This window comes from Gracilinanus agilis, chromosome 3 (genome assembly GCF_016433145.1).
Source record: "Gracilinanus agilis isolate LMUSP501 chromosome 3, AgileGrace, whole genome shotgun sequence".
NCBI lineage: Eukaryota > Metazoa > Chordata > Mammalia > Didelphimorphia > Didelphidae > Gracilinanus > Gracilinanus agilis.
This window is the reverse complement of record NC_058132.1, coordinates 267,616,675-267,643,553: the sequence shown is the minus strand read 5'-3', so window position 1 is coordinate 267,643,553 and position 26,879 is coordinate 267,616,675. Positions and strand designations below refer to the sequence as shown.

At 32.6% G+C, this 26,879-nt stretch overlaps 1 protein-coding gene across 2 annotated transcripts in view; it reads left to right on the top strand.

Annotated features, from left to right (window-relative positions):
• PKP4 (plakophilin 4) overlaps nucleotides 1-26,879 on the top strand; it is a 263,445-nt gene that overhangs the window by 213,944 nt on the left and 22,622 nt on the right. For both annotated transcript variants that reach the window (XM_044669853.1, XM_044669854.1), the window contains 3 exons: nucleotides 4,123-4,255; nucleotides 8,076-8,289; nucleotides 23,206-23,389. In XM_044669853.1, coding sequence (XP_044525788.1) covers nucleotides 4,123-4,255; nucleotides 8,076-8,289; nucleotides 23,206-23,389 — 531 coding nt within the window. The remainder of the gene's footprint in view (nucleotides 1-4,122; nucleotides 4,256-8,075; nucleotides 8,290-23,205; nucleotides 23,390-26,879) is intronic.

The window sequence follows — 26,879 nt, the reverse complement described above, 5'->3', positions numbered from 1 at the left end:
AGATTTATTTTTAAATTTTGTATGAAGTAAAATTTTCCCTGTATTTGCCCTTACTATATTTCCATTCAGAAAAGTCCATCATATAACATTATTTCAAGAAATCCATTTTTCTTAAGTAGTAGACACTTGAGTTGAGTATTTGAATGTGTTTAAAACTAAATATTTTTATTTCTTTCAGAATTAATGGAAATAAGAAATAAGGGGAAAAGGATTAACAAATTTTACTTTTCTCTTGTATGTGGATTTTGGCAAGAATTCATTTTCTGTACTTTCTTTCTCCTTACCATAAAGAGTTTTTTCCCCTAAATATCATCAATTGTCATATATACACATTCTTCCAACTTACTTTTTTAAATAGTACCAGAAGCATCAGTCAAATGCTTGGGTTTTATTGTTGTTGCTTTGTTGAAACACATTACCTGAGAACTATTTAAAATAAATGTATTGATTACAGAACCACCAATACTTACAGTAAACTAATTCTTTGTCTTTGGTGCATCATTATCTATTTAGCAAAAGTTTCTTTTTCTGTCATAGTGGAAGTACTAATACTCTTATTTTCTAATGCTTTGTCAAATGATAACAGAGATTAATTTATTACAAACTATGATTTACCAGTTATTATTATTTTATATACAATTTGATTATTCTTGGGCCATCTCCTTGTTCATCCTCCTGACCCCATGCGGAATTAGATTCCATCTTTGTCTGATATAATGGCCAAATATTGCTTAACAGATATCACTAAATATAAATATAAATATAAATATGATTTAGGACATTACTCATTATTTTATCTTGACTACACCTACAAAAATAAATGAGGTAACAGTATTCACTATAGTTGAGAATAGCAATAAAGTGATGAGAGCTTTCTGTTTTATATGTGTCCCCTAAAGTCTCCATTTTTGACCTCTGAATTTATTCTCTATAAAACAAAGATTTCATATATGATAATGTAGTTCATTTATTCATAATATGATAATTTCAGAGTCTAATGCTTGAAACTATTGTGGCTAGCTTTGATGATGTGAAACTTTTCCTTATAATGACTTTCATAAGCTGAATAAATGATTATCTTATGATAATAATAGTAGCAATCCTACTCATAGAAACTAAAGTCAAGGTAAAATCAAAGTTCACAATTTGAAATTCAGAAATCCATGAAAAGTAAAATTTTAATACATTCAGCCTAGTCCTTATATTTTTCATTTTTGAAAATTCAGGATATGCCCAAAATACTATCTTCATTACAATGCAGGAATAAATAATAAGTAATTTTTTTTTAGTATCATACCAGTTTGAATACTTAGACTCTTTATTAGACTGGTGTCACAGCCCACTTTGTCATATTATCCTTTGTGATTCTTATTTCTTGGCTTTCCATTAATCCATCATAAACCACTCAAAGCTCTGATCAGTATTTCCTTGGTTCTTTTCATATTTTATAAATGACTTGTGTTTTTACCTAAGTTAAGGCATCAGGGAAGCTTAAATCTGACTTCTGGCCACCACCTCTTTAATTTCCTTGCCACTTTCCATCCCTACCCAAGACCTTTCCAGTTCTAGAACTTTCATTAAATTAGCCCTGCCATTTTTTCTCTGGATATAGCATGTATCAGTGTACTCCCCATATCACTTTCTCTAGTTCCTGTCCCTTATCATTTCTCCCCCTTGTGTGTTTCTTCCCCTATTCCTCTATAAACTCTTTTGAGATCACAAGCTGTTTTTTTCCATTTTATTTGTCTCCCTGTACTTGACACATAATAAGTGCTAAATAAATGCTTTTTCCTTCCTTCTTTCTTAAAAACAATATATGGAAACATTCTTTTCAGGACTGATTTTTAGCATTAGAATTCTAGCATTTGCTAAACATACACCATTGAGAAAGCTATTCACTATTTACACTATAGGAACAAGCATTAAAGTTCATGATGTCCTAATAGGAGGACACAATGAAGCAGCTACCACCAAAAATGAAATTTAAGGTAATGATTTTCTATTCTTGGTGTATAAGATGACCCCAATTTTTAATGAGATCTTTTAAAACTTAAAAGGGCAACTAATATACCACACTATAGGTATCAGTTTGTCTTCCAAGGAAATATAGTAGTATCTTCGTTGTATTCTTAAAAATTTAATTTATGCAGTAGTATTTTAGTTTCAGAATTTGTGACTAAATCTATCCAGAAATCTTTAAATGTAATTTTGCTATTATTCTAATTTGTTTTTTAAAATAATTCCATGATGCTACCAACACAATGTTCCTTCCACTTCTGCCTTTCCATACTACCTCACCCTATGTAACTCTTGTTTGTGGCTTTCTTTATTTCTCCTAAAATCTACCAGCTATCCTGAGAAACTTCCTACAAGTCTGTCCATATCTCCTAATTATAATATAATGCTTGGACTATGCTTTTATGTCACTTCTTGATACTCCTAAAGACTTTTTAAACAAAATTCCATATTACTCAACACAAACTTTTCAGCAAATAAGCATTCATTAAATGCCCCACTCTGCAGGCACTATGCTAGGCACTGGTGATACAGAAAAAGGCATAAGTCAATCCCTGCTCAGAAGGATTTTTACTTTTTTTAAATTACTTTCTCACTCATACATAAGAATAGACCAAGTCAGCAAACATAAAACTTCTTGAATGAATTATGGTGCTGGATCATTAAAATGGATTTCCACCTAGATTTTCTTCTTTGCCTCTGGAAGAATGGTCCTCTGGGCATAGAGATGATGAGAATTCTTTATTGTCCCTCCAAACTGCATATCTGCAAGAAAAAAAAGAATTGCTGTTTCATGAAATTGACCAAAGGATTTCTTGTAAACATGGGTAGGAAATGTCCACATTAAAAAACTGAGAAAGACTGTGAACCAAATCCAGGGTTTCATCCTCTCTGAAGTGATTCACATCTTTTGAGGATGCTCAGATAAAACAAGAATTGAATAATTATCTAACATTTCTTTAATGATCTCCACTAGGTTCAAGAAACTATGCAAGTCTAAAGTATTTAATTTCTACTCATTTAAGCAACATTTGGTTTTATTTTGAAATTCTGTTAATTCAGTTTTCTAGACACTATCAAAACTAAACATTATGATTATAAGGAATATGAAAAAATAGAGGGGGGAAGAAAAAAGAAATAAATTACAATGTGTGCAATCTGTGTTTTTAGATTAATACAAATCAGTGCTCCATTTATTCAAGAAGTCTTAATTAATGAAGATTTATACTCTCCATATGTGTTGACTTTCTTGAAAAAAATGACCCAATTCGAACTTCTAGATTGCTGAACTTTTATATTAATGAATGAATCTGAACAAATATAGGAAAACCTGGCTTAATAAAATAAGTAAATAAAACATTTTTATTTTATACTTAATTTTTAATACTTGAAATGCATTTCTTTCACTAGTAATGTTTAGATTCTTGATACTTTTGTTTTTGAGAATTTTATTGTTTGTTTAAACAAGTAGCTTTTTAAAGCCCTAAATCAATGTCAGACAACTTATCGATTGCTAAATCTATTTTCAAATGAGTCAGTTTCTTAAAATGTAACAAGTTCACATTTGACAATTTTCACATACTTTTCAAAAATTAAGTTCATATAAGGTTAGCATGATCCTCATGCTCTCACCCTGCCATTTTTCATCTCCCTGTCAATTTCCTCAATTAACTCAGCTAAAGAACCCACACTTATAATAAGCACATCAAATAGTTCTTATGTAGATCTAAATTCATTTAAATCAAACCTGTATTCTTCTAAATGAATTCTTAATATTTTTTGCCTAGTTCTCAGAAAAAAATGAAAGTTATCAATAATAAGTTTTAGAAGATTTTCTTTTAAGTAAAATCAAGAAGTTATATATATATATATATATATATTGTTTTTCTTTTGTGCCACAGTGTCTCATTAGTTATCCTCAGATATCTTTTTATCTTAGCCTTTGCATAATATCATGGGTTTAAACTTTACAAAGATATTTTGGTATTAACAAACTTTTTGTTTCTGTTGCAAAGAATCTCCTTCTTGGCAGTAGTGATAATAATTTTATTGTGTCAAAAATATAAAATTGGAAATTTCTTGGAATTGCATTTTTTTCTTGTGCAGGGAATTTGCTTGGCGTGATCCTGAACTGCCTGAAGTCATTCACATGCTACAACATCAGTTTCCATCAGTTCAAGCAAATGCAGCGGCCTACTTACAACATCTGTGCTTTGGAGATAACAAAGTGAAAACTGAGGTACAAGAACTCTGAATAAAAGCAAAGAAAAGATCACATGTTAATTTATAGGTTTTACATACCACAGAAGTATTTTCTTCAGTTACAAATTGTCATTATTTTGGAACTCTAGCACACATTTTAATAGTCCTTACAAAAGCTAAAATGATAATCTTGGAATGATTTTAATGTCATTTAAAAAAATTTTTTTTGTCTTTATAATTCATTTGTTATATGTCATAAAAAGTCTAGTCAATTTAACTCCTTTTAAGAAAAATATTTTCTGGTGCAGTGCTTGGGAATAAAAATGTTGATATGCCTAATAATAAAAGGAAATGCATACATCTATTGGGTATGATCAGACATTGTGTTAGCATAGAATACATAGGATAGTATACCATTAATGACATCCTTTTTAAGCAAGTACCATGTATAAGATTTCTATTAGTATTCTGTTCTGGTTCCTTGCCATGGTATGGAAGTTGCCCAAAGGTTGTGCTATAGAACTAAAAGCTCAGATAGTTCTTGCATATCTGGGAAAACGTCTAACAAAGGTTAAATGTCAAACTAGCCCAGCTAAAGGTGGAGAGGCATAGCACAAGACTGAATTCAGGTTACTGAATTTTTTAGCCTGTGCAATTCTGAAAAAAATTTTTAATGAATCAGAGAGAGATTGGTGGATGGAAATTTTATACTGATGAAATTATAGGTCATTAAAGTATGTGCGATATATTGTACAAAGTACTGAGTATACAAGGATGAAAAATGAGGACACCACCTCCACCTCCTTGAAGTTTATAATCTTTTGTTAGGATTATAGGATAATTCCCTCAACTGAGTTCATAGAAGAGAGTAGGAAAATAAAATCATTAGTCTCTATTTTCAATCTGACTTGTTGACTATGGCCCAGATAAATATCTAACTGCTAGATTTCCCCTGGAGATTGAAATTTATCTCTTCATACTTTTAGCCCCTTTAAACTGACATTTTCTGTTCAATCATTAAATATCAGAGCTAGAAAGAAACTTACAGGTCATCTTGTCCAATACCTTCATTTACAAAGGAAGAAAATGAATTACTAAGACTTTTCTTAGGTTATACTACAGTTAGTAATGAAGGTAATACTAGACCACAAATTTCTTAACGTCCAGTACAGTATACTTTCCACTCCACCCACCATTTTCTGACCTCTGGGCAATTAAATATGAGTTGCCCCTGCAAGGAAAACATAACTACAATATTTACTGCTACTACACACACACACACACACACACACACACACACACACACACACACACGATTCTAGCAAACTAAGATTTTTGTAACTTTTATTAGCACAGTTATTCAGTAAGCCATTTTTCAAGTTTCATTTGAGTATGGACAGCACTGCTGTCTTTCTCACTTCTCAATTATTTGCAGTTTGGTAGAGAGTTGGTCAGTGCCTAAGGTTTATTTTTTAGAAGGAATTCTAGAACAAGTACCCCTTTTTTCATTTTATACTCAATATTTTAGTCATCCAAGATCAGCTTACAGTGTGTAATATCTGGTAATGTAACAATGTTAACCTCATTCATTTCATATATAAAGTTTAAAATCTTGAACTCTTTTTGTTCTATTGTTTGTAAGTATTAGTACTTATTTGGTTTTCACATAAGAATATCTTTAGTCCCAATCTGTGTTTAACTTAGAAAAGCATTTAGAAATTGACTAATTATAATTAGAAACAATTTTAAGGACTACATATGGGCTTCAAAATTAGGAGTAATTGATTCAGTTTTTAATTTTGTAACCTACATTCCTAAGATGATCTGCATACTTGGATTTAGATTTTATTTTGATTCATTATCTTCTGGATTCAATTTGATTGCCCTATTGTAATCTCAAAGCTGTTAAAGAAGCCCCTTTTTGATGGCTACAGATGTATTAGTGAATGCTAACTTGCCCTCCAAAATATGTATTTGTATGGAAAGCATTTTTTTTAGTTTAAATTACCTATGAAATTAAAACTCCCTGTTCATATGGGGAATAAAAGAATTGACATTCATTCAACAAGGTACCTAATGATACCATTGTATGTTCTAAGTACCATGAAGAATTAAAAATGAGAATCACATTGCATCAGATCAATTTATGACAGAAAGGAAAATTTTAAAAATCAGAAACTATTATGTCCATTTACATGTCAACAGAACTTTGAATTAAAATGATGTTAATTACATACTTCATAAATGTAAAATGGTCAGACTAATACAATCAGAAAAACAGGCCCAGTCTCAGAAAAAGAAATCAAGCAACTCAAGAATAAACTGCCAATAAAGACAGAAAACCTTGAGTCAAATTAGTCAGATTTGTAAATCTTTCTCTAACATAATCAAAGGTATATGTTTGCAATGGAGACAAACCAGAAACTTTCTCAGTACAAACAAGGATAAAGTAAGAATCCTTCTCTCTCCCTACTATTATTTAATGGTGTTTTAAAAGTGCTAATCATGGGAGTAAGACAAAGGAACAGAATAAAAGTATTAATATTGCTAAAGAGGGGACAATATTATCCCAACTGGCAGATGACATATGTTGTACTTGCTAAAGTCTAGAAAATCAGTAACAGTAACAATGAATAATTTCAGGAAGAAAGCAGGATATAAAATAAATCCACATAAATGAGGAGTATTTTTATATATCATAATGAAATGAACAAGAAATTTTAAGAGGAATGTCATCTAAAATAAAAGATATATATATATTATATATTATATGTATCATATTATATACATTGTGTGTGTATATTATATATATATAATTTATTTTAGATGACACATAAATAATCTTATAGTTAACCTACCAAAATTACACAATGGCTCTTTAGGAGGGAGTGGGGGAAAAGATACATTAAGAAACATGGGTGATAATGTAAAAATAACAAATATCAATAATGTAATAAAATTTTATATAAAAGAAATTAATTTTATGTAAAAATTTACTAAATTATTTTAATCTTATGAACTCTCTAGCTTATTTATTTAAAAATTCTCCCCTTCATTCATAGTTATTACATGGAAGATGCTTAATAAATGTTAATTCTTTCAATCCCTTCCCTGTCATCATCCTAATACAGGTCTTATTATTCCCAAACTGGAATATTGAAATAGTCTACTGACCAGACTTCCTGCCTCCCCTACCTCATCTCTCCAATAAGGCCACTGTTTATATAGTTGAAGGACCAATGACACTTAGCACCTGTATGACACTCAGCAACTTGTTTTCCCTCCAAGATCCTGCCATCCTACTGCTTCTACATCTCTTTATGAACAGACTTAGTCTGATTCCTCTATTTGAAACTTCTCATTGGTTTTCTCTTGCCCAACAAATAAATCTGGTGTTTAAAATCTTCACAATCTGTCATTAATTCTCCTTTCAGACTTTACCTCATATAACTCTTATCAGTATTCCTCCATGCAGGCCAAACTGGATTGCTCACTAGACCCTGAAATGCCTCATATGTTCCACTCTTATATTCTCTATGCCAAAATGACTTCTGTTCTCCTACCTACTTATTAAGAATATACCCAAAGTTGTTAAGATTAAGCTGAAATATCATATTCTCCTTGAAATCTTCCTTGATTTAAAAATGTCTTTTTCTTGACTGTAGCAAATGCTTTATTATAGTTACATTCCCTTCTCTATTATAATTACACACATATATGTTGCATATAAAATCTGGTACAATTCTGCACATAGTAGAGAGTAAGAAATGTGAAGTTTTAGAGCACTTAATGCTTTACTAGTATTTGTCTTCATAAATTAGCAATAATGTTGAACTTTTTTACATTATTCTTTCTAGGTATGTAGATTAGGAGGAATAAAATATCTGGTTGACCTTTTGGATCACAGAGTTTTAGAAGTTCAGAAGAATGCTTGTGGTGCACTACGAAATCTTGTTTTTGGAAAATCTACAGATGAAAATAAAATAGCAATGAAAAATGTTGGTGGGATACCTGCCCTGTTGAGATTGTTAAGAAAATCTATTGATGCAGAAATAAGGGAGCTTGTAACTGGTAGGTACGGAATATACATATAGCACTTTTTTTTTTCTTTTCTCCAAATAACCTGTTTTGACAATAGATTTGAAAACCTACTATGATTAATCTAGCTCTCTTACACTGTCAGTATTTAGTGACTTCTTTTGTAAAATGAAATCTTTCATGCCAAAATCTGATATTTCTATACAAATGTAAAGTACCATTCAGCTATCCTTTTACGCTACTCATTATCTCTTAAATTGTTAAGTTTTTTATAAGCATTATATGAGTAACTTGTCAAATAATCAGAAGGGTCTTCAATAAAATGTACTTAACACCATCACTATACTGAATATGATACAATCTCTCTTTGATAATTGAGATTTCTAGGTGGAACAGTGGAAAGGATATTGAACCCGAAATAAGGAAAAGCTGAGTTCAAATTTGACCTAAGACACTTACTAACTGTATGACATTGGGTATTAACCTTTATGCCTGAACTTCTTCATCTGTAGAGTTAGACTAGCACAAAGTACTCGGAGTTGTTTTGTGGGAAAGAAATGAGATAAAACACTTTGAAAACCCTTAAGAACTATATAAATACTAATTATATTATTGATATTTCAGGAGCCACATAGTCTCTGAATGGTCATTATTATTTCAATAAACATAGAAGTGATAGTCATTAGAGCCTTCTTGTTTGTAACAATACCAGTAAACTATAATTTATCATTTGTGTACCATACAAAAGAATTAGTACATGAATAATATTTTTTTCAAACATTTATTAATATTCATTTTTAACGTGGTTACATGATTCATGCTCCTCCTTTCCCCTTTGACCCCCGCACTCCCCCCACCCATGGCCAATGCACATTTCCACTAGTTTTGTCATGTGTCCTTGATCAAGACCAATTTCCAAATTGTTGGTAGTTGCATTGGTGTGGTAGTTTCGAGTCCACACCCTCAATCATGTCCACCCCGACCCATTCGTTCAAGCAGTTGTTTTTCTTATATGTTTCCTCTACTGCAGTCCTTCCTCTGAATGTGGGTAGCATTCTTTACCATAAATCCCTCAGAATTGTCCTGGGTCATTGTATTGCTGCTGGTACAGAGGTCCATTACCTTCAATTTTACCACAGTATATCAGTCTCTGTGTACAATGTTCTTCTGGCTCTGCTCCTTTCGCTCTGCATCAGTTCCCGGAGGTCTCTCCAGTTCGCCTGGAAGTCCTCCGGGTTATTATTCCTTTTAGCACAATAGTATTCCATCACCCGCATATACCACAGTTTGTTCAGCCATTCCCCAATTGAAGGACATACCCTCCTTTTCCAATTTGTTGCCACCACAAAAAGCGCAGCTATAAATATTTTCGTACAAGAATGTTTATCTATGATCTCTTTGGGGTACAAACCCAGCAATGGTATGGCTGGATCAAAGGGCAGGCATTCTTTTATAGTCCTTTGAGCATGATTCCAAATTGCCAGCCAGAATGGCTGGATCAGTTCACAGCTCCACCAGCAATGCATTAATGTCCCAATTTTGCCACATCCCCTCCAACATTCATTACTCTCCCCTTCTTTCATTTTAGCCAACCTGCTAGGTGTGAGGTGATACCTCAGAGTTGTTTTGATTTGCATTTCTCTAATTATTAGAGATTTGGAACACTTTCTCATGTGCTTATTGATACTTTTGATTTCTTTACCTGAAAATTGCCTATTCATGTCTCTTGCCCATTTATCAATTGGGGAATGGCTTGATTTTTTATACAATTGCTTTAACTCCTTGTATATTTGAGTAATTAGACCCCTGTCAGAGTTTTTCGTTATAAAGATTTTTTCCCAATTTGTTGTTTCCCTTCTGATTTTGACTACATTGTTTTTGTTTGTATAAAAACTTCATGAATAATATTAAGTACTGGGGATTCAAAAAGAGGTAAAAGCCTTAACCTTGAGGAGTTCACAATCAAATATGATCAAGATATTTACGCAAAATACTTTTTTGGGGTAGGGGAGTCGGGGGGGAAAAACTATTCCTATACTTGTTAAGGAAAGGGATAGAGACTAGACTTGTGATTTCACTGATATAAATAACCATTAAAGAATGAAACTCCTTTTATCAATGTAGATCAGTACTTTCTCTGTAGTTTGTCATCTTCCTAAGGTATTTGGACCCCTAAAAGGGTAAGTGACTTCTGTCATTCAGCCAGGATGTGCACCTTAGGCTTTCTGGCTCCAAGGCCTTGGTTACATGTCCATTAGGCCACAATTCTTCGGAGTTAAGAGAATATTCATCCTCTGATGTTGGCTTTGTTCGTGCATTCCCTATGCCTAATTGTTTTTCTTTTCTCATCTGTCCCTGTTAAAAATATTCCCTTTCAATAAATCTCAGCTCAAATGCAGGCCTCTCCATGTTTTTCTCTCATCATAAAGGGCTGAGAGAGGGTAAAACAAGTATACTCAGTGGTGTATAGAATTCTGTCTTACCCCATAGAGTAAACCACACTCATGTCCATAAGGCTGACTTACCCAAAACAAGTTGTGTCTGTGATTTGAATTAAGAAATTAAGTTAAGACATTGTGTATAGAGGTTCATTACTTAGCAATATTTTGATTAATTAGCTAACTACTCTCAATCTACTTTAGAAGCAATATGTGACTAATTTAGTTATCAAATCATATTACTGGTGAATGCTATTTACATTGAATGTTGTCCATAATTTAGTAGCTCTTAGAATTACCTGAAACTGAGAATTTAAATAACTTGCTCATGATCATGATTGGGGAGCCAATACATTTTCAAGGTAGTTCTTGAATCCAGGTCTTTATAATTCCAAACTTAGCACTCTATGTTCTGTATCATACTGTGAAATAACCTGCATTATTTTATATTTTAAGAAGATAATGGCCAAAAGGTACAATATAGTTCAAGTCTTAAAAACATTTTTTTTAAAATTCAGATCTTTCCAAATCGCTCTATGTGAATTTTAGTAACTAAAAAAAAATTTCAAGTTAATAACAAAAATGTTCTCCAAAATTATCTTAAGGTAGAATTGATGATTTCAGAATGCATGCCAGCTTAAAATTCTTTTTTTCAGGTTCAGAAATATAACTTATTCAATAGCCTCTTATTTTGGACAGATCTCTTCTAATGATGGTATGCTTCTGTTTTTCATCTAAGAACATCTTAAGCATTCATTTTATAATACTATTGAAGCACAATCATTCTCTGTTTAGATCAAGTTGAAATGAAAATTGAGGCAAATGTCTTTTAAATTTTTTTCCTAATTATCATAACTTGATGCATTTATCATCAGTTACCAAAAGAAAGATTCTTTAGGCTACAACTTAGTGAATGTTCAGCACAAAAATAAAATAGAAAAAAATTAGATAAGATTTTAAAATTAACATTGAGAGCTTTATATGTATATATGTATGTCAGGCAATAAAACAGTTGGAACAGCTGTTACATTTCAACCAAAAAGAAAAATATCTTTTCTGCAAAATCAGTTTAAATTTGATAAAAGCACAAGAAAAAATAAAATGAAAGGGACAAGACTTTTAGTTAATAGTTGACTTTGGATTACATGACACTGACAATAATAGTCATTGGACCTTATTCCATTTCTATTTGTCATTTAATCTAGGCAACATAGAACTACAAAGTAAACCAAACAAAATGTGATTAAAATATCAGTTACTAAATATCCTTGCCCTGTCTTCTGTCATATAACAATAAAAGAGAAATTTTTTTCTTTCTTTTAATATCATTTACTAATGGCTTTTACTAAAGAAATTGGTAGTAGTATTAGTGTTTTTGTTAACAGACTGGTTACAACAAGCTGATTGGACAGATGTAAGTATAAATTTTTCAGTTCCTTGAAAATATTTTTTTATTCTAGTCAACATTTAACAACTTATGTTCTGATAAATTGGAGGTCCTCTTTTAATAAACTCATATTACAAGGCAAAAAATTCAAACCTTTTTTATCTGGAAATTGTTCTAATTGTATGTCTGTTCATTTATTTTTCATGATAGAAGCATTTTACCTTTTAAAAAAATATAAGAACTATAGAAAATATTTACAACTGTTTGTAAAACTAGTTTTAATTTTTTTAAGTTATTGCTATCAGGTATCTATTTTTTGTTATACATTGCTTAGATTTTTGAAGATTGTAATTGTGAGCATGCAACAAAAATTCATTTCTCTAACCTGTGCAGAATTGCTATTTTGCCACTTCATTATGGCACAAAGGGGAACTACAAAAAAAGTTAATTTGATATCGTCAAAGTCATCCATTTTACATTTTGCAGTGTTCTCTATCTCTTGCTTGGTCTAAAATTCCTTCCTTGCCCACAGATCTAACAGGTATACTATTCTATGTTTACCTAATTTATTTATGATTGCACTCTTTATATTTAAGTCATTTACCCATTTTCAATTTATCTTGGTATAGCATGTGTAAGTTAAATGAGGAGTTTTGACAAAATAAGAGAGCAGCTTTTAATAATTTAATTTTTAATGAGAATAGAGTAGAGTTGTAAATTAATATTATCCCTTTAAGCCAAAGAAAAGAAAACTTCTAGCAGCTTTTAACAATTAACAATTTAGTTTAATTAACATATTGTTAGTAAAATGAATATAGGAAAGAGGTAGAAAAAGAAAAATTCCTAATGTCTGTAGTAGTTACCCTATAATTACTACCTATAACTGCCTATAACTACAACTAATAACAGCCATCCCACAAAGTTCCAATCCAATCTAGCCCAATGAAAACCAACCTAATCAGTGTTTAATCCAACCCCAATTCAGTCAAAAACCCTCTAAAGGCTAAAGCCAAACAGCCTTCTCAGTAAGCTTAGGCCTGCCTTTTATATTCCAGCAACTAAATGCCAACCACCAACTCAAACCCAGCAGCCAACTTCTCTGCAACTGCCATCCCCAACTGTCAGCAACTGACTTCTTTTATAACCTTTTCCTACATCTCTCTCTCTCTTCTCTATCTCTATGGTTTATACTTCCTATCACTGTGGACTGGTTAATCCCTACACATCTCTATGGTAAGAGGACCTCTCGGTCACCCCGTTAAATTTAAAAAGGAATAAAGAATTTCTTTTTACAGGTATAAGATGTTGATCTAAGCCTAATTTTTCTCATACTGTTTTCCATTTTCCCAGCAGTTTTTGTCAAATAGTGAATTCTTGTTTATCAAGTTTATCGAACACTAGCTTTCTCGGGTCATTCACCCCAAGTCTATTCTACTGATCCACCCTTCTGTCTCTTAGCTAGTCCCATATTGTCTGAATGACCACTATGTTATAGTGCAGTTTAAGATCTGGTACAACTAGGTCCCCATTCGTCACATTTTTTTTATTATTTTCCTTGATATTTTTGATCTCTTGTTCTTCCAGATGAAATTTGTTATAATTTTTTCTAATTCTATAAAAAAGTTTTTTGGTAGTTTGATAGATATGGTACTGAATAAGTAGATTGATTTGGATAGGATTGTCATTTTTATTGTGTTAGTTTGTCCTACCAATGAGCAATTAATGTTTTTCCAATTATTTAGATCTAGTTTTAATTGTGTGAAAAGGGTTTTGCAGTTGTATTCATATAATTTCTGTGTTTGTCTTGGTAGATAAATTCCTACATATTTTATATTGTCTAGAGTAATTTTAAATCAAGTTTCTCTTTCTAACTCCTGCTGCTGAGTTATGTTGGAAATATATAGAAATGCTGATGAATTTATGTGGGTTTATCTTGTACCCTGCAACTTTGCTAAAGTTGTTAATTGTTTCCAATAGCCTTTTAGTTGATTATCTCAGGTTCTTTAAGTATACCATCATATCATCTGCAAAGAGTGATCATTTAGTTTCTTCATTGCCTACAATTTCTTTTTCTTATGTAATTGCTAATGCTAGTGTTTCTAGTACAATATTAAATAATAGAAGTGGGCATCCTTGCTTTACTTCTGACCTTTTGGAAGGCTTCTAATTGTCCCCATTGCAAATGATACTTGCTGATGATTTTAAATATATACTGTTTATTATTTTGAGGAATGGCCCTTCTATTCCTATACTTTCCAGGAATTTCAAAAGGAATGGATATTTTATTTTGTCAAAGGCTTTTTTCTGTGTCTATTGACATAAACGTGTGATTTCTGTTGGTTTGATTATTGATATGGTCAGTTATGTGCATGGCTTTCCTAATATTAAACCATCCTTGCATACCTGGTATAAATCCCACCTGGTCATAGTGAATAGTTCCTGTGATAATTTGCTGTAGTCTTTTTGCTGGTATTCTATTTAAGATTTTTGCATCTATGTTCATTAAGGAGATTGGTCTGTAGTTTTCTTTCTCTGTTTTTGGTTTGCTTGGCTTTGGAATCAATACCATATTTGTGTCATAAAAAGAATTTGGTTAGACTCTTTCTTTGCTTATGTGCCAAATAATTTTTATAGTATTGGAATTAGTTGTTCTTTGAATGTTTGATAGAATAAACTTATGAATCCATCAGGCCCTGGCAGTTTTTTCTTAGGAAGTTCCTTGATGGCTTGTTCAATTTCTTTTTCTGAGATGGGATTATTTAAGTATTCTATTTCCTCTTTTGTTAATCTATGCTATTTGTATTTTTGTAAATATTCATCCATTTCACCTAGATTGTCATATTTATTGCCATATAATTGGGCAAAATAATTCTTAATAATTACCTTAATTTCCTCTTCAGTAGAGGTGAGATCCTTTTCATCTCTGATACTGTTAATTTGATTCTCTTCCTTCTTTTTTTAATTAGGTTAACCAGTACTTTATTATATTTGTTTTTTCAAAGTACCAGCTCCTACTCTTATTTATTAGTTCAATAGTTCTTTTACTTTCAATTGATTAATTTCTCCTTTAATTTTTAGGATTTCTAATTTCATTTTTATCTGATGATTTTTAATTTGTTCTTTTTCTAATTTTTTAAGTTGCATTCCCAATTCATTGATGTCTCCTCCCTCTTGACTTTGTTACTATAAGCACTCAGAGATATAAATTTTCCTGAATATTGCTTTGGCTATTTCCCATAGGTTTTGATATGATGTCTACTCATTGTAATTCTCTTTAATGAAGTTTGTAATTGTTTCTATGATTTCTTCTTTGACCCAACTGTTTTGAAGAATTAGATTATTTAATTTCCAATTAACTTTAAATTTGCCTTTTCCCTGGACCCTTGTTAATTATAATTTTTATCACATTATGATCTGAAAAAGTTGCATTTATTTTTTCTGCTTTTCTGCATTTGTTTGCAACATTTCTGTGCCCTAGTACATGGTTGATCTACTGCTGAGAAGAAGGTATATTCCTTTTCAGTTTCTCTAGATATCTATTAGCTCTAATTTTTCTAACCTTTCATTCACTTCCCTTACTTCTTTCTTACTTATTTTTTTGGTTCAATTTATCAAATTCTGAAAGGGAAAAGTTGAGATGCCCTACTAATATGATATTACTATCTTTTTCCTCCGTGAGCTTTTTTCATTTTTCCTTTAGAAATCTAGATGTCATGCCATTTTGTCCATAAATTTTTAGAAATGATATTACTTCATTATTCATAGTACCCTTTGACAATGTAATTTCCTTCTCTTTTAATCAGATTAATTTCTACCTTAGGTTTGTCTGGTATCATAATTGCTATTCCTGGTTTTTTTCACTTTAGATGATGCATAATAAATTCTACTCCAGCCTTTTACCTGGAATCTGTGTGTGTCACCCTGCCTCAAATGTGTTTCTTGTAAACAATATATAGTAGGATTCTGTTTTTTAATCCACTCTGTTATCTATTTCTATTTAATGGGTGAGTTTATGCTATTCACATTTAACGTTATGATTACTAACTATGTATTGCCCTCCATTGTATCATCCCCTTTAAATCCTGCTCTATTACCTTTCTCTGTGATCCTCCTCATCAGTATTTTGCTTTTTGTCACCCCCCCCCCTTCCCCCACAACTTCCTTCTCCCTCTTCCCTTGTCTTATTCTTGCTCTACTCTGTGAGGTAAGGTAGAATTCTGTACACCACTGAGTATACTTGTTTTACCCTCTCTTAGCCCTTTATGATGAGAGTAAAGTTTTAGCATTGCCCGTCACTCCCCCTTATCCTCCCCTCTCTATAATGATTTTTCATGCCTCTTTATGTTATATAATTTACCACACTCCATCTCTCCCTTCCCTTTTCTCTCAGTGCAACCCTCTTTTAGCCTTTTATTGATTTTTTAAAATATATCATTCATATGCATACATATCATATAATATAAACATATTGTTCCATATCATAATATTTACATATATATCATATCATAATCATCTTACTTCTCTACCCTTTTTATTAATAAATTCCTTCTATCTTCTCTACCATTAAGAATAATTTTTGAGAATTATAGAAATCCTCTGTCCATGTAGACTTATAAACATTTTTTCCTTAATGAGTTCCTTAAATTTTCCCTTTTTTTATTTACTCTTTTGGGCTTCTCTTGTGTCTCATGTTTGGACTTCAAATTTTTTTGTTTAGGTCTCTCTTTTTCCTCAGAAATGCTTGGGAATCTTCTCTCTTTTTAAATGTCCATTTTCCCCCCCTGAAACAATATACTCAGTTTGCTGGATAAGTGACTCAGGGTTGTAAACCTAGATCTTTTGCCTTCCTGAATATCACATTCCATGCCTTTCGATCCTTTAATGCAGAAGTTGCTAGGTTCTGTGTGGTCCTAATTATAGCTCCATGGTATTTGAATGGTTTCTTAATGGCTGCTTGAAGCATTTTTTCCTTGCCTTGATGGCTCTTGAATTTAACTATTATATTCCTGGAAGCTGTCATTTGAGGATTTATTTTTGGAGGCGATCTGTGGATTCTTTTAATTTCCATTTTATTTTCTTGTTCAGGGATATCTGGACAGTTATCTTTGATAATTTCTTATATGATATCCAGGGTATTTTCTTGATCATGGCTTTCAGATAGTCCAATAATTCTCACATTATTTCTCCTAGTTCTATTTTCAATAAGATATTTCATGTTTTTCTCTTATTTTTTAATTCCTTTGATTCTGCTTTATTGTTTCTTGATTCTTCATGAAATCATTAGTTTCTAATGGTTAAATCTGATTTTTGAGGCCTGATTTTCTTCTGTCAGTTTTTGGTTCTCTTTTTTCAATTGGCTCATTTCTTCTTCCATTACTTTCATTTCTTCTTGCATCACTTTCATTTCTCTTTCCCACTTTTCCTCTGATTCTCTTTAATTGTATTTTTAAGTCTTTTTTGAGTTCTTCCAAAATCTGTGTCTAATCCATATTTTTCTTTTGGACTTTGGGGATTTTTCCTTTGCTTTCACTGTCTCCTTTGTCTGTGTATTGCTTTTTGTCTCCATAAAAATTCTTTAGAGTTAGGTGCTTTTTTTGTTTGCTCAATTATTCCTATCTAATTATAGGTAAGCTTTTGGGAATGATGTGATGGTCTGAGGGCTTTGAGCTCTGAGAGCCCCTTTCCTCTGCTGATTGAGTTAACCCTTGAGATGCTGATAGCTTAAAGACTTGCCTCAGGCTCAGGTATAAGCTTTTTATCTCACTGATCTTGATTAGATTAGGGGGGTGTATTTGATTCAATCAGGCACACCCTCATTGTCTTTTTTTTTTTTTTTTTTTTTTTTGTCTGCCCTGAGCTTTTGGCAAAAATATCAGCACTATCTACCACCCCAAAGTGTGAACTAAGTCCTTATCTCAAGCCTAGACTAGAATTCCCTTGGCTGGGGCTCTGGACTTCTCCACAGGTTTGAAATTTCAAGGGTTATAGATTAGCTTGTCCCTCTTTTTGCCCTGTCAGGGTCTGGCATTCCTGAACCTTGGAAATCAGATGCATGGGGAGAGGGTGTCCTTACTTCCTCACTACAGCTTATTTATTGCTGGGTCTATTCTCCTCTCAGCCCAATGCCCCAGATGTTCTTTGCCTACCTTTTGGTCATTCTTTTCTTGAAACTTGTTTTACTCTGTCTTCTTGTTGGTTCTTTCACTCCTATATTTGTTTTGGGGTGATATTTTAATCATGTTTGGAGAGGATTCTCATGGTAGCAAAAAGCTACTGAGAATTACTCTGCCATCTTGGCTCCACCCCTGGGAACTCCACAGGAAGTTATTCTATGGGAGAGAGAGGAAGTGGCAAGTATCAGCACCTCCACCACCACCTCTCCTGAAACTTTGATATACAGGGATAGCTCAGGACCCCTGAATTCAAGAGTTTTGGGAATAGCAGTGACCTCCAGATTACCTGTCTTGCTTCCCCTCTGGGGCCTGAGGTTATTTCTAAGGAGAGAAATCATTGAAAAAGGGAAAACATCGGCTTGTCACCCATTACCACCTACTGCTGACATAGCACCTGGCAAGTAAACTCAAAATCCCCAATGTCAACACCTGAGTTTTGTTATAGCACAGCCCTCATCTCCATGTTTTGGGAAATAAATCCTGTGAAGATGTGCCCTAGCAACTGCTTCTGCAGGTAAGACAGCTGCAGCTACTGCTAATGCAAAAAAGATAATTCTTGCAACTGAAATCTTTGGTCATGACAAATGACTTTACCTAAGAAAGTAATAGGATTTTAGTGCTAAAATTTATTGAGCATCTGCTTTGCCCCTATATCTTAAGGACCATCTGACTTTGAAGTTGAGAAGTTTATGTATTTTCTCCTCTCATTAGAATATAAACTCTTTTATGAATATGGGCTTATTTCCCCAGAATTCAGCACAGTGTTTTGTACCTAAGTTCTTAATAAATGCTTTTTCATTCTTTCATTATTGGTTGACATTCGATTAACATTTATGATTAACTGAATGTCAATTACTATGTCCAAACATGCTAGGCAATTGAGGGGTTTAGAAAGATTTGGGTTAATACAAATCCCCTGTTCTCGTGAAGGTTACATAGTATATAGTGCTTACTGTGCCATGCAAAATATTGGATGATAGTATTAGCATCCAACCCAGGATTCTGTGGCAACCTTTCTTTTCTTGGATTAGATTTTGACCTGTTAGTTACTTCACCACAAATTATAGTCTTCCTCTCCTATCCTTGGCCTTAGTTGGAACCTTTTCCTTTGGGTGAGGAGACAAAGGGAGGTGAGGCTTTTTTTTTTTTTTTAAATCCACAGTAAAATCCTAAGTTTCTCTCCAAAAGATTTGTAGACTCCACAGAAGTTTCACTCTTACTCATCATCATTTTTTCAGAAAATAAATTTGAAAACACCGGACATGGTGAGCACTACATAAGACATGTAGCTTCTTTCTTAAAACTAAAAATCATACATGAGTTATACAAATTTTATTAGCTCCTCCTATAGCTACTGGTAGAATATGTTGACAAGACAGTGTTTAATGTAGATCTGAATGGATCATTATCTTCACTAAGTCAGTATTGTTGATAACCTCATATAGTGAATTGAGAGTGAAGAAAAGAACTTTGAAACAAAAAATGACTCGCTTACTGATCACTTCCTGTAACATATAAAGAATTGAAATTGTGAATCACTCAAAAGGGTGTGGGGAGGGGAGTAGAGGGCATAATCATTTTAAGGAATTAGATAGTTGAAGCAAGATAATGCCATCAAAGAAACATGAGCAAAATAAAAGAGGAGCTTTGGACCTTTTAGTCAGTTGTGTGACTATGAAGTTGGGGCCACCTGATTGAAACCATTTGAATTTGCCTATTCCCAATTTTTAATTATATATCCTTTTTATATGGGCCTAGAGCACTATTATATGAATTTGGACATATGGTTCTGTACTTATTGATAGTCTTTCACTTTCCTTTTTTAGAGAGTAATTCTATCCAGGACTTTTTTCCCATTCTTTTTTATCTTCTCCCTGATATATGTTATAAAGCAGTCTCAACTTCTTCACTGATTTCCTTTGTGTATATTTGTCTGGTCTATTCAGTCTTCTTAGGGGCCATTTCACATGTAAAGTTGGTGGTTTTGCTATCATTATATTTAACAATGTAGATTATTATAGATTTAAGACATCTTTTTCATTTTCCATTTATCTGTTTTGCTGCCAACTTCCATCTATGAATGCTTGGGGGACAATGTGTCTTTGTTAGGTTTTAGACTGACCTTTCTATAGACTTGTTGCCATCTCCCACTGCTTTTTACCTTCTTATTAGGCAGTTCCCATTTTTCATCTTCTTGCTTTTTAGTGGTTTACAAATTATTATTTACTTTAATCTAGTGTTGCCCTTGGCTTACACTTGGAAAAGAAATCATGTTATTTTCTGGCTGAAATGGTTTCAGTAATTTTCCCCCCCTCTTCATTGAGGTGACTTTCAGTTAAACTTGAAGTTAATGTTGATACAGTCATCTCTGCCTTTTCTACTTTTTAGCATTAATGTCTTACTTGGATGCATTAGGGTTAAGTTGCCAAAACTGTATTCACCTGAACCATTTTCTCATCATTTCTTTTATGATACTGATCTAACCAGTTTGTAGACTACTAAAGGAGGTTTTATCATGTCATAAAATATGGTTAGTGTGTTTGTAGATTACAAAGCAGAATGCTTTTGAGGTATGGAGATCATTACCAGCTAGGATAATTAGGAGGGTATGTTGGACTTTAAAAGATAGGTAGGAAGTGATAAGGGGGAATGTAGGACTTCTGATATTTTAAGTCCAGTCGTCTCATTCCTACATCAAAAAAACAGACTTGTTTTCCTGTTCTTTAATTTTGTTAAAATATATACAGTCCATTTTTTAACTTTGTGATCCGTAGGTAAAATAAAGCAGTGCTGATTGTTGTGTTAAAATGTACCAATTCCAGCAAAGGATCCCAGTATTATAAAAGGGTTTTTGGGAATTTTCTTTGTTTAGCAACTAACACCAAATTCTGTTGTCACCAAGTTTATATATTAGAAATGATTTTGAGATTTTGAGGTTTGCTTTAATTAAAATCTTATATTAGCAAATATTTGTGGAAGAAAAACAAATAATACATATATTTACCCATATGCTATTATCTTGAGTAACCCAGTAACTTATGCTACTTAATCAAAACTGTCTTCTCATTTGCCTTTGAAATAAGTAACTGAAATACCAGAGTAGTATGAATGGGATATTGGTAGGTTCAAGGAATAGGTCTAAATGGTTACTTAGGGCTAGTAACAGAAGATAACAGAGTTTTGGGAAGGCCAACAGGTTATAGGTGACAGGCTAACAGATCCAGTCCAGGCAGAGGTAACAAACACAGGGAAGGTTTGGTTTATTAAAGTAAGGGAAGGTAGGAAAAGGTAGGGAATTTGGATAACTTTATCTAATATTCACTACCTAACCCTCCCCAACATATCTACACTTGTTCCCTAACAGGAAGCCTTCAGAGATTGAACTACACTATCTACCTGAAATCCTAGTCCCTAATATAAATAAATTCCTCTAACCAAATCCCGCCCTTTGTTGGCAACAAAGGTATTGAGTTTGGAAGAAACAGAACAGGGCACAGGGAGAGGTTCTCATGGACAGATGTCTCAGATTGTTTAAGCTCTGTAGATGTATTAGTTCATCCAGCAGGAAACAGGATAACCAGGTACAGTTATGAAGAGAAGATATAACAGAAAGAAAGCCACAGGAGAGAGACCAATCTCTCTAGATCCACCCCAGGGAGACAAGACAAGACTCTCAGCCTCTAGGCTTAACTGACTGTTAGAAACAGCTCAGTCACTTCTGCAGAATTCCAGAACCTTTCCTGCCTCTGTATCTTTTCCAGATCCTGCTCATATGCTCTCTTTCCTTATAACACCTTCAGTCTCCCTTCATTGCATTAACAAGTTTGAACTGTTCACATCTAAAGAGAGAGAGAGAGAGAGAGAGAGAGAGAGAGAGCGCAAACACATATAAATGCCACTCTAATAGTAGTGTTTTTAATTCTCTTTTACCATGTAGCAAGAAGGTCTTGTCTCTTCTTTAAATGTCTTTCTGACTTTCTCTTGGCTACTTTTTAGTTCAAGACAGAAGCTAGATCCCTTAGTTAGTCCCTTGTTATGATTTCACTCTTCCTTGCTTTATGAACATCACTTACCTTATTCCACTAATTCTTAATTTTTTAAAAACAAGAATACATATTTTTATAATAGAAATCAGAGTATTCATTAGAAGTTCATAGAAAATAATATTTTTATGTGAAATTTAGATTTGTATGTGATTTTTAAAAACTATCTTTTGCATGTCAAGGGATAATTGTATAAATGAGACTCTTATCTTTCCTAGTTACAGGACATGATTTCTGAAATGAATAAAAAGCTATTTTTACCTTTTCTTGGCTGTATCCTGATTTATTTTAGATTGTGCTTTTTTCAGAAAAAAAAAGGATTCCAATTTCCTTTCTTATCTAATTAATAGTCTTTCATCTTTGCTTAGTGAATTAGAAATAGGATTTTCTCTCTATGCCTTAAAATGACCCAGACAGCTCCTTAAAGACTTTTCCCTTTGCAAAGAATTCAGTGATTCATATTTCAAAGCCTCTAATAAATTGACTGACTATTCAGTTCTGTTTCTTCACCTTGTGGTAGTGTAGTCTATTTGATGAATATGAATAGCAATATTCTGACCTGTTGAAGGCTTCCAGTGCTTTGAAAGACCTTTAAGTGAAATTACAGTGACTAATTTGTATTGCAGTAGCCACTAAAACTTTGACTTATAAATGTGTAAAGTCTTACTACTGTTTAAAAGAATGTTCATCATGCTTTTATAAAATATCATGAATCATTCATATGTACTCAATAAAACAATTATAGAGAACCCAGTTAGCCTCCAAGTCAAACTGTGAACTACACATGGGACAGATTGGTTCAGTATGCCCATTAATGCTACCATTTATTTTATACATTTTAATTCTTAAGCCACAAAGACTTCTAAAAAATGGTGTTTAAATGTTTTTAATGCAATTCTCTTTTTTAGGAGTTCTCTGGAACTTGTCTTCATGTGATGCAGTAAAGATGACAATCATTCGAGATGCTCTATCAACTTTAACAAACACTGTGATAGTTCCACATTCTGGGTGGAATAATTCTTCCTTTGACGAAGATCATAAAATCAAATTTCAGACTTCACTGGTTCTACGTAACACTACTGGTTGTCTGAGGTAAGTTCCTGATTACTTGTTGATCATTTACTTCACATTGTAGTAACATCATATGTTCATCTCTTAGATAATTTACTTTATTATATATTAATAAGGGTTTTTGATTCCCCTTTTCTATTATTGAAATCAAACTAATATATTTTATTTTCGTGTTAGAAAAGTGTCGAGAGGACCAACACAGAAGAAACTATTAATAAACCATTAATTCTTTGAAGGAATTTTTATTACTTTTAGTCTCAAATTGCTTCCCAAATTCTAAAATATTCCTTATAACTTAAAATCACTGTTAAGTAATCATGATATAAATACACTGTTAAGTAATTTATTTTTATATATATATATATATATATATATATATACATGCACACACATATACATATATATCTCACAATTACTTATTATTATTAAATATATATTACAATTACTTAACAGTGGTTATAAGTTATAAGGAATATTTTGGAATTTGGAATATACATATATTCAGAGACAAAGAGATAGCATGAAGTAATGAATAGAGGGCTGACCTTAAAGGGATGAGGACTTCGATTCTAGTCCAGCCTTTCTCACTAGTATTATGACTAGGGACTTCACTTAGACTCTTAAGACTCCAAGCAACTTTCTAACATTTTTAGTTAGAGATGAATAGCCAATCTGAATGAATGGAGGGAATTTTCACACATGGAGGCCCCCAAACTGATAAAATCATGAGTCTACACCAAACATAAAAGTCAAAGTTAACATGGTATATTGGAAAGAATATTAGAGTTTGAATCAAGAGAAACTGTAATTTCAAACCCTGTCACTTACTAGGTGTTTGAGGTGGGCAAGGTAGAGATATATGATTTATTCTAAGTCCTTTTGAAATTGTGTTAACAAATACAAATATTTTAAAGGAGATTCTGTTTCTTTTTCCATGAAAACCAACCTAAACAGTTCTTTCCAGAGTTACATTAAATATCTAGGGTTTAATTTTTTTAAAGGAAAGTTTTGCTCCTGTGTATATAGTGAAGTATTCTGTTAACATTGATGCTCTAAGTTTATGCTCACCTAATCTTTGCCATAACAGCTTTCATCCAAGAAGAAATTTAGAAGAAAGACTTTTAAGCCCTTTTCCCTTTTGAGGTATGAACTAAACTTACATATTTAGAAAAGAAATAACTTTTCTTCAGAAATTTTATTTCCTTATTACAGATAAACCACTGTGAATATCCAGGATACAGTGGAGAACACAGAGTGGTTAAAAAGTAAGCAAATTAGAGAAATTAGATAATATTTTATAGATCTTCTTTTGATCTTCAGAGTATGGCCCATTATTTAGATTGAAATACAAATCAGTTCCTGATCCTCCATGAGATAAATAGCTATCATTTCCTTCAAATCAAATTTTACAAAGTTTTGCTGATCGTCAGCCAGACTTACCAATCCTCTAGAACCATATTTCTTCCCATGGAAAGCTTTGTTATCCCCTGGGAAGCTTCTCTGTTTGTATAGTCCATTTCACCCATATCCATTCTAACTACATTTTTATCAGTGCACACATAGCACACATTAGATCTGTGAATGACATTACTCTCAGCAAAATAAAAAAAAATCTTGGCAGACTGGGTGAAAACCTAAAGCTAATAAGGTGGAATTTAATAACGAGAAATATAAATTCCTATACTAGGATTCAAAAAGTCAGTTAGTAGTGTACCTAGGCAGGGCATGGGGAAAAAAGGAGTCTGCAAGCTTACTGTGAATTAAGCAGCAATGTGATCTGAAAACAAAAATAGCTAATTCTACCTTAATAAAGTTTGGTGTCCATAATCAAGAAGGCAATAGACCTATCCATTGGCTAAGTCAGACTACATATAAAGTATCAGTTTGAGTCCTGGGTACCATATCTTGAAGAGAATATTTATAAGCTAGAACACATCCAAAGAAGGAGACTAGAATAACAATGATGTAGACATATTAGTTGAAGGAACAAGTAATATTTAGCCTGAAAAAGGTGAAGATTTTGTGAAGGCTTGTGGCAATATTGCAAACTTCATTATTTGAAGGATTGCCATGTAGAAGAAAGGTAAGTCTTATTCTGCTTGTTCCCAAAGTTCAGAACTAGATGCAGTTCAGAACTAAATTGAAAGGAAAGGTTACAGATTTTGACTCAGTTTGAGGAAGACTGGCTAATAGAGATAGCTTTAAAAAAAAAAAAATGGATCCCTGTCATTGAAAGTATTTAAGCAGACTAGAAATAGTCTTTGAAGATATTGTAGACAAAATTCATGATGATTGAAGTCTCTTCCAACTCAAAGAATCCATGATTTTCTTTCCTGCTCTATTTCTTAATACATATCATTGCTTTTAGGGCTATCTGGGGTTTCTCTCCAAGAAAGAAGAGACAGCCTTTGAATGGCAATAGGGGAATTTATAGTTTGCCGAATGGAAGTAACTCCCTATTAAGAGAAGCCCTGAAGCTGACTTAGAACTAATTGAGACTGAAAACCAACAAAACAAACAGAACTAAGGGTATTAATCTAGCAGATGCATTTAGGCTCCCTATAGAGATGAGACAGGTTTCCCTGAATTTTGTTAGAGCTGTTAAGGCAGATAGAAGCTTCTAGATTTTTTAAAAGGAATTACAAAGACACCATTATCTGCCCAGAATTTCACAATCACTTAGTTTGTTTAAAGAAAAACTTCAAAGTAAGTTTGGAGCTGTTGTTATTGATTGTACAAGTAAGCTAATTTTCTTATGATATTGATTATGAGTGAAAACTGATATGGTTAACTTTTTCAAAATACAGTTTTACAGATTTAGTTAAATACTTCCCAATTACCTTTTTTTTTTTTTTTTTTAAATTTTGAGTTTCATATTCTCTCCTCCCACCCATCCCCTCTAACTTCTTGGGAAGGCAAGCTATGTGATAGCAATAATACATGTGAAGTCATGCAAAAGATTTCCATATTAGTCATGTTGCAAAAGAAAATACACACACACATACATATACATGCACACAGAATTTTAAAATATGCATCAAGCTGTACTCAGATTTCATTAGTTCTCTGGAGGTAGATAACAGTTTTCATCATGAATCCTTTGAAATTGTCCTGGATTATTTTCTTGATCAGGATAGCTAAATCTTTCACAGTTAAGCACTCTTAGAATATTGCTATTATGGAGTACAATGTTTTTCCTTGTTCTGTTAATCATATTTTGCATCATTTCATAGAAATCTTTCCACATTTTTCTGGAACCATCGTCATCATCATTTCTTAAAGCACAATAGCAGTCCATCACAATCATGTACTATAACTTGTTCAGCGATTCCAGTGGATGGGCATCCCCTCAATTTCCAATTCTTTGCCATTTCCTAAAGAGCTACTACAAATATTTTTCTACATATGAGTCCTTTTCCCTTTTCTTTGATCTTTTTGGAATCCGTACTTATTAGCATTATTGTAGATTCATAAGGTTTGCTTATGTAAAAAGTGAAATTTGGGAAATGCT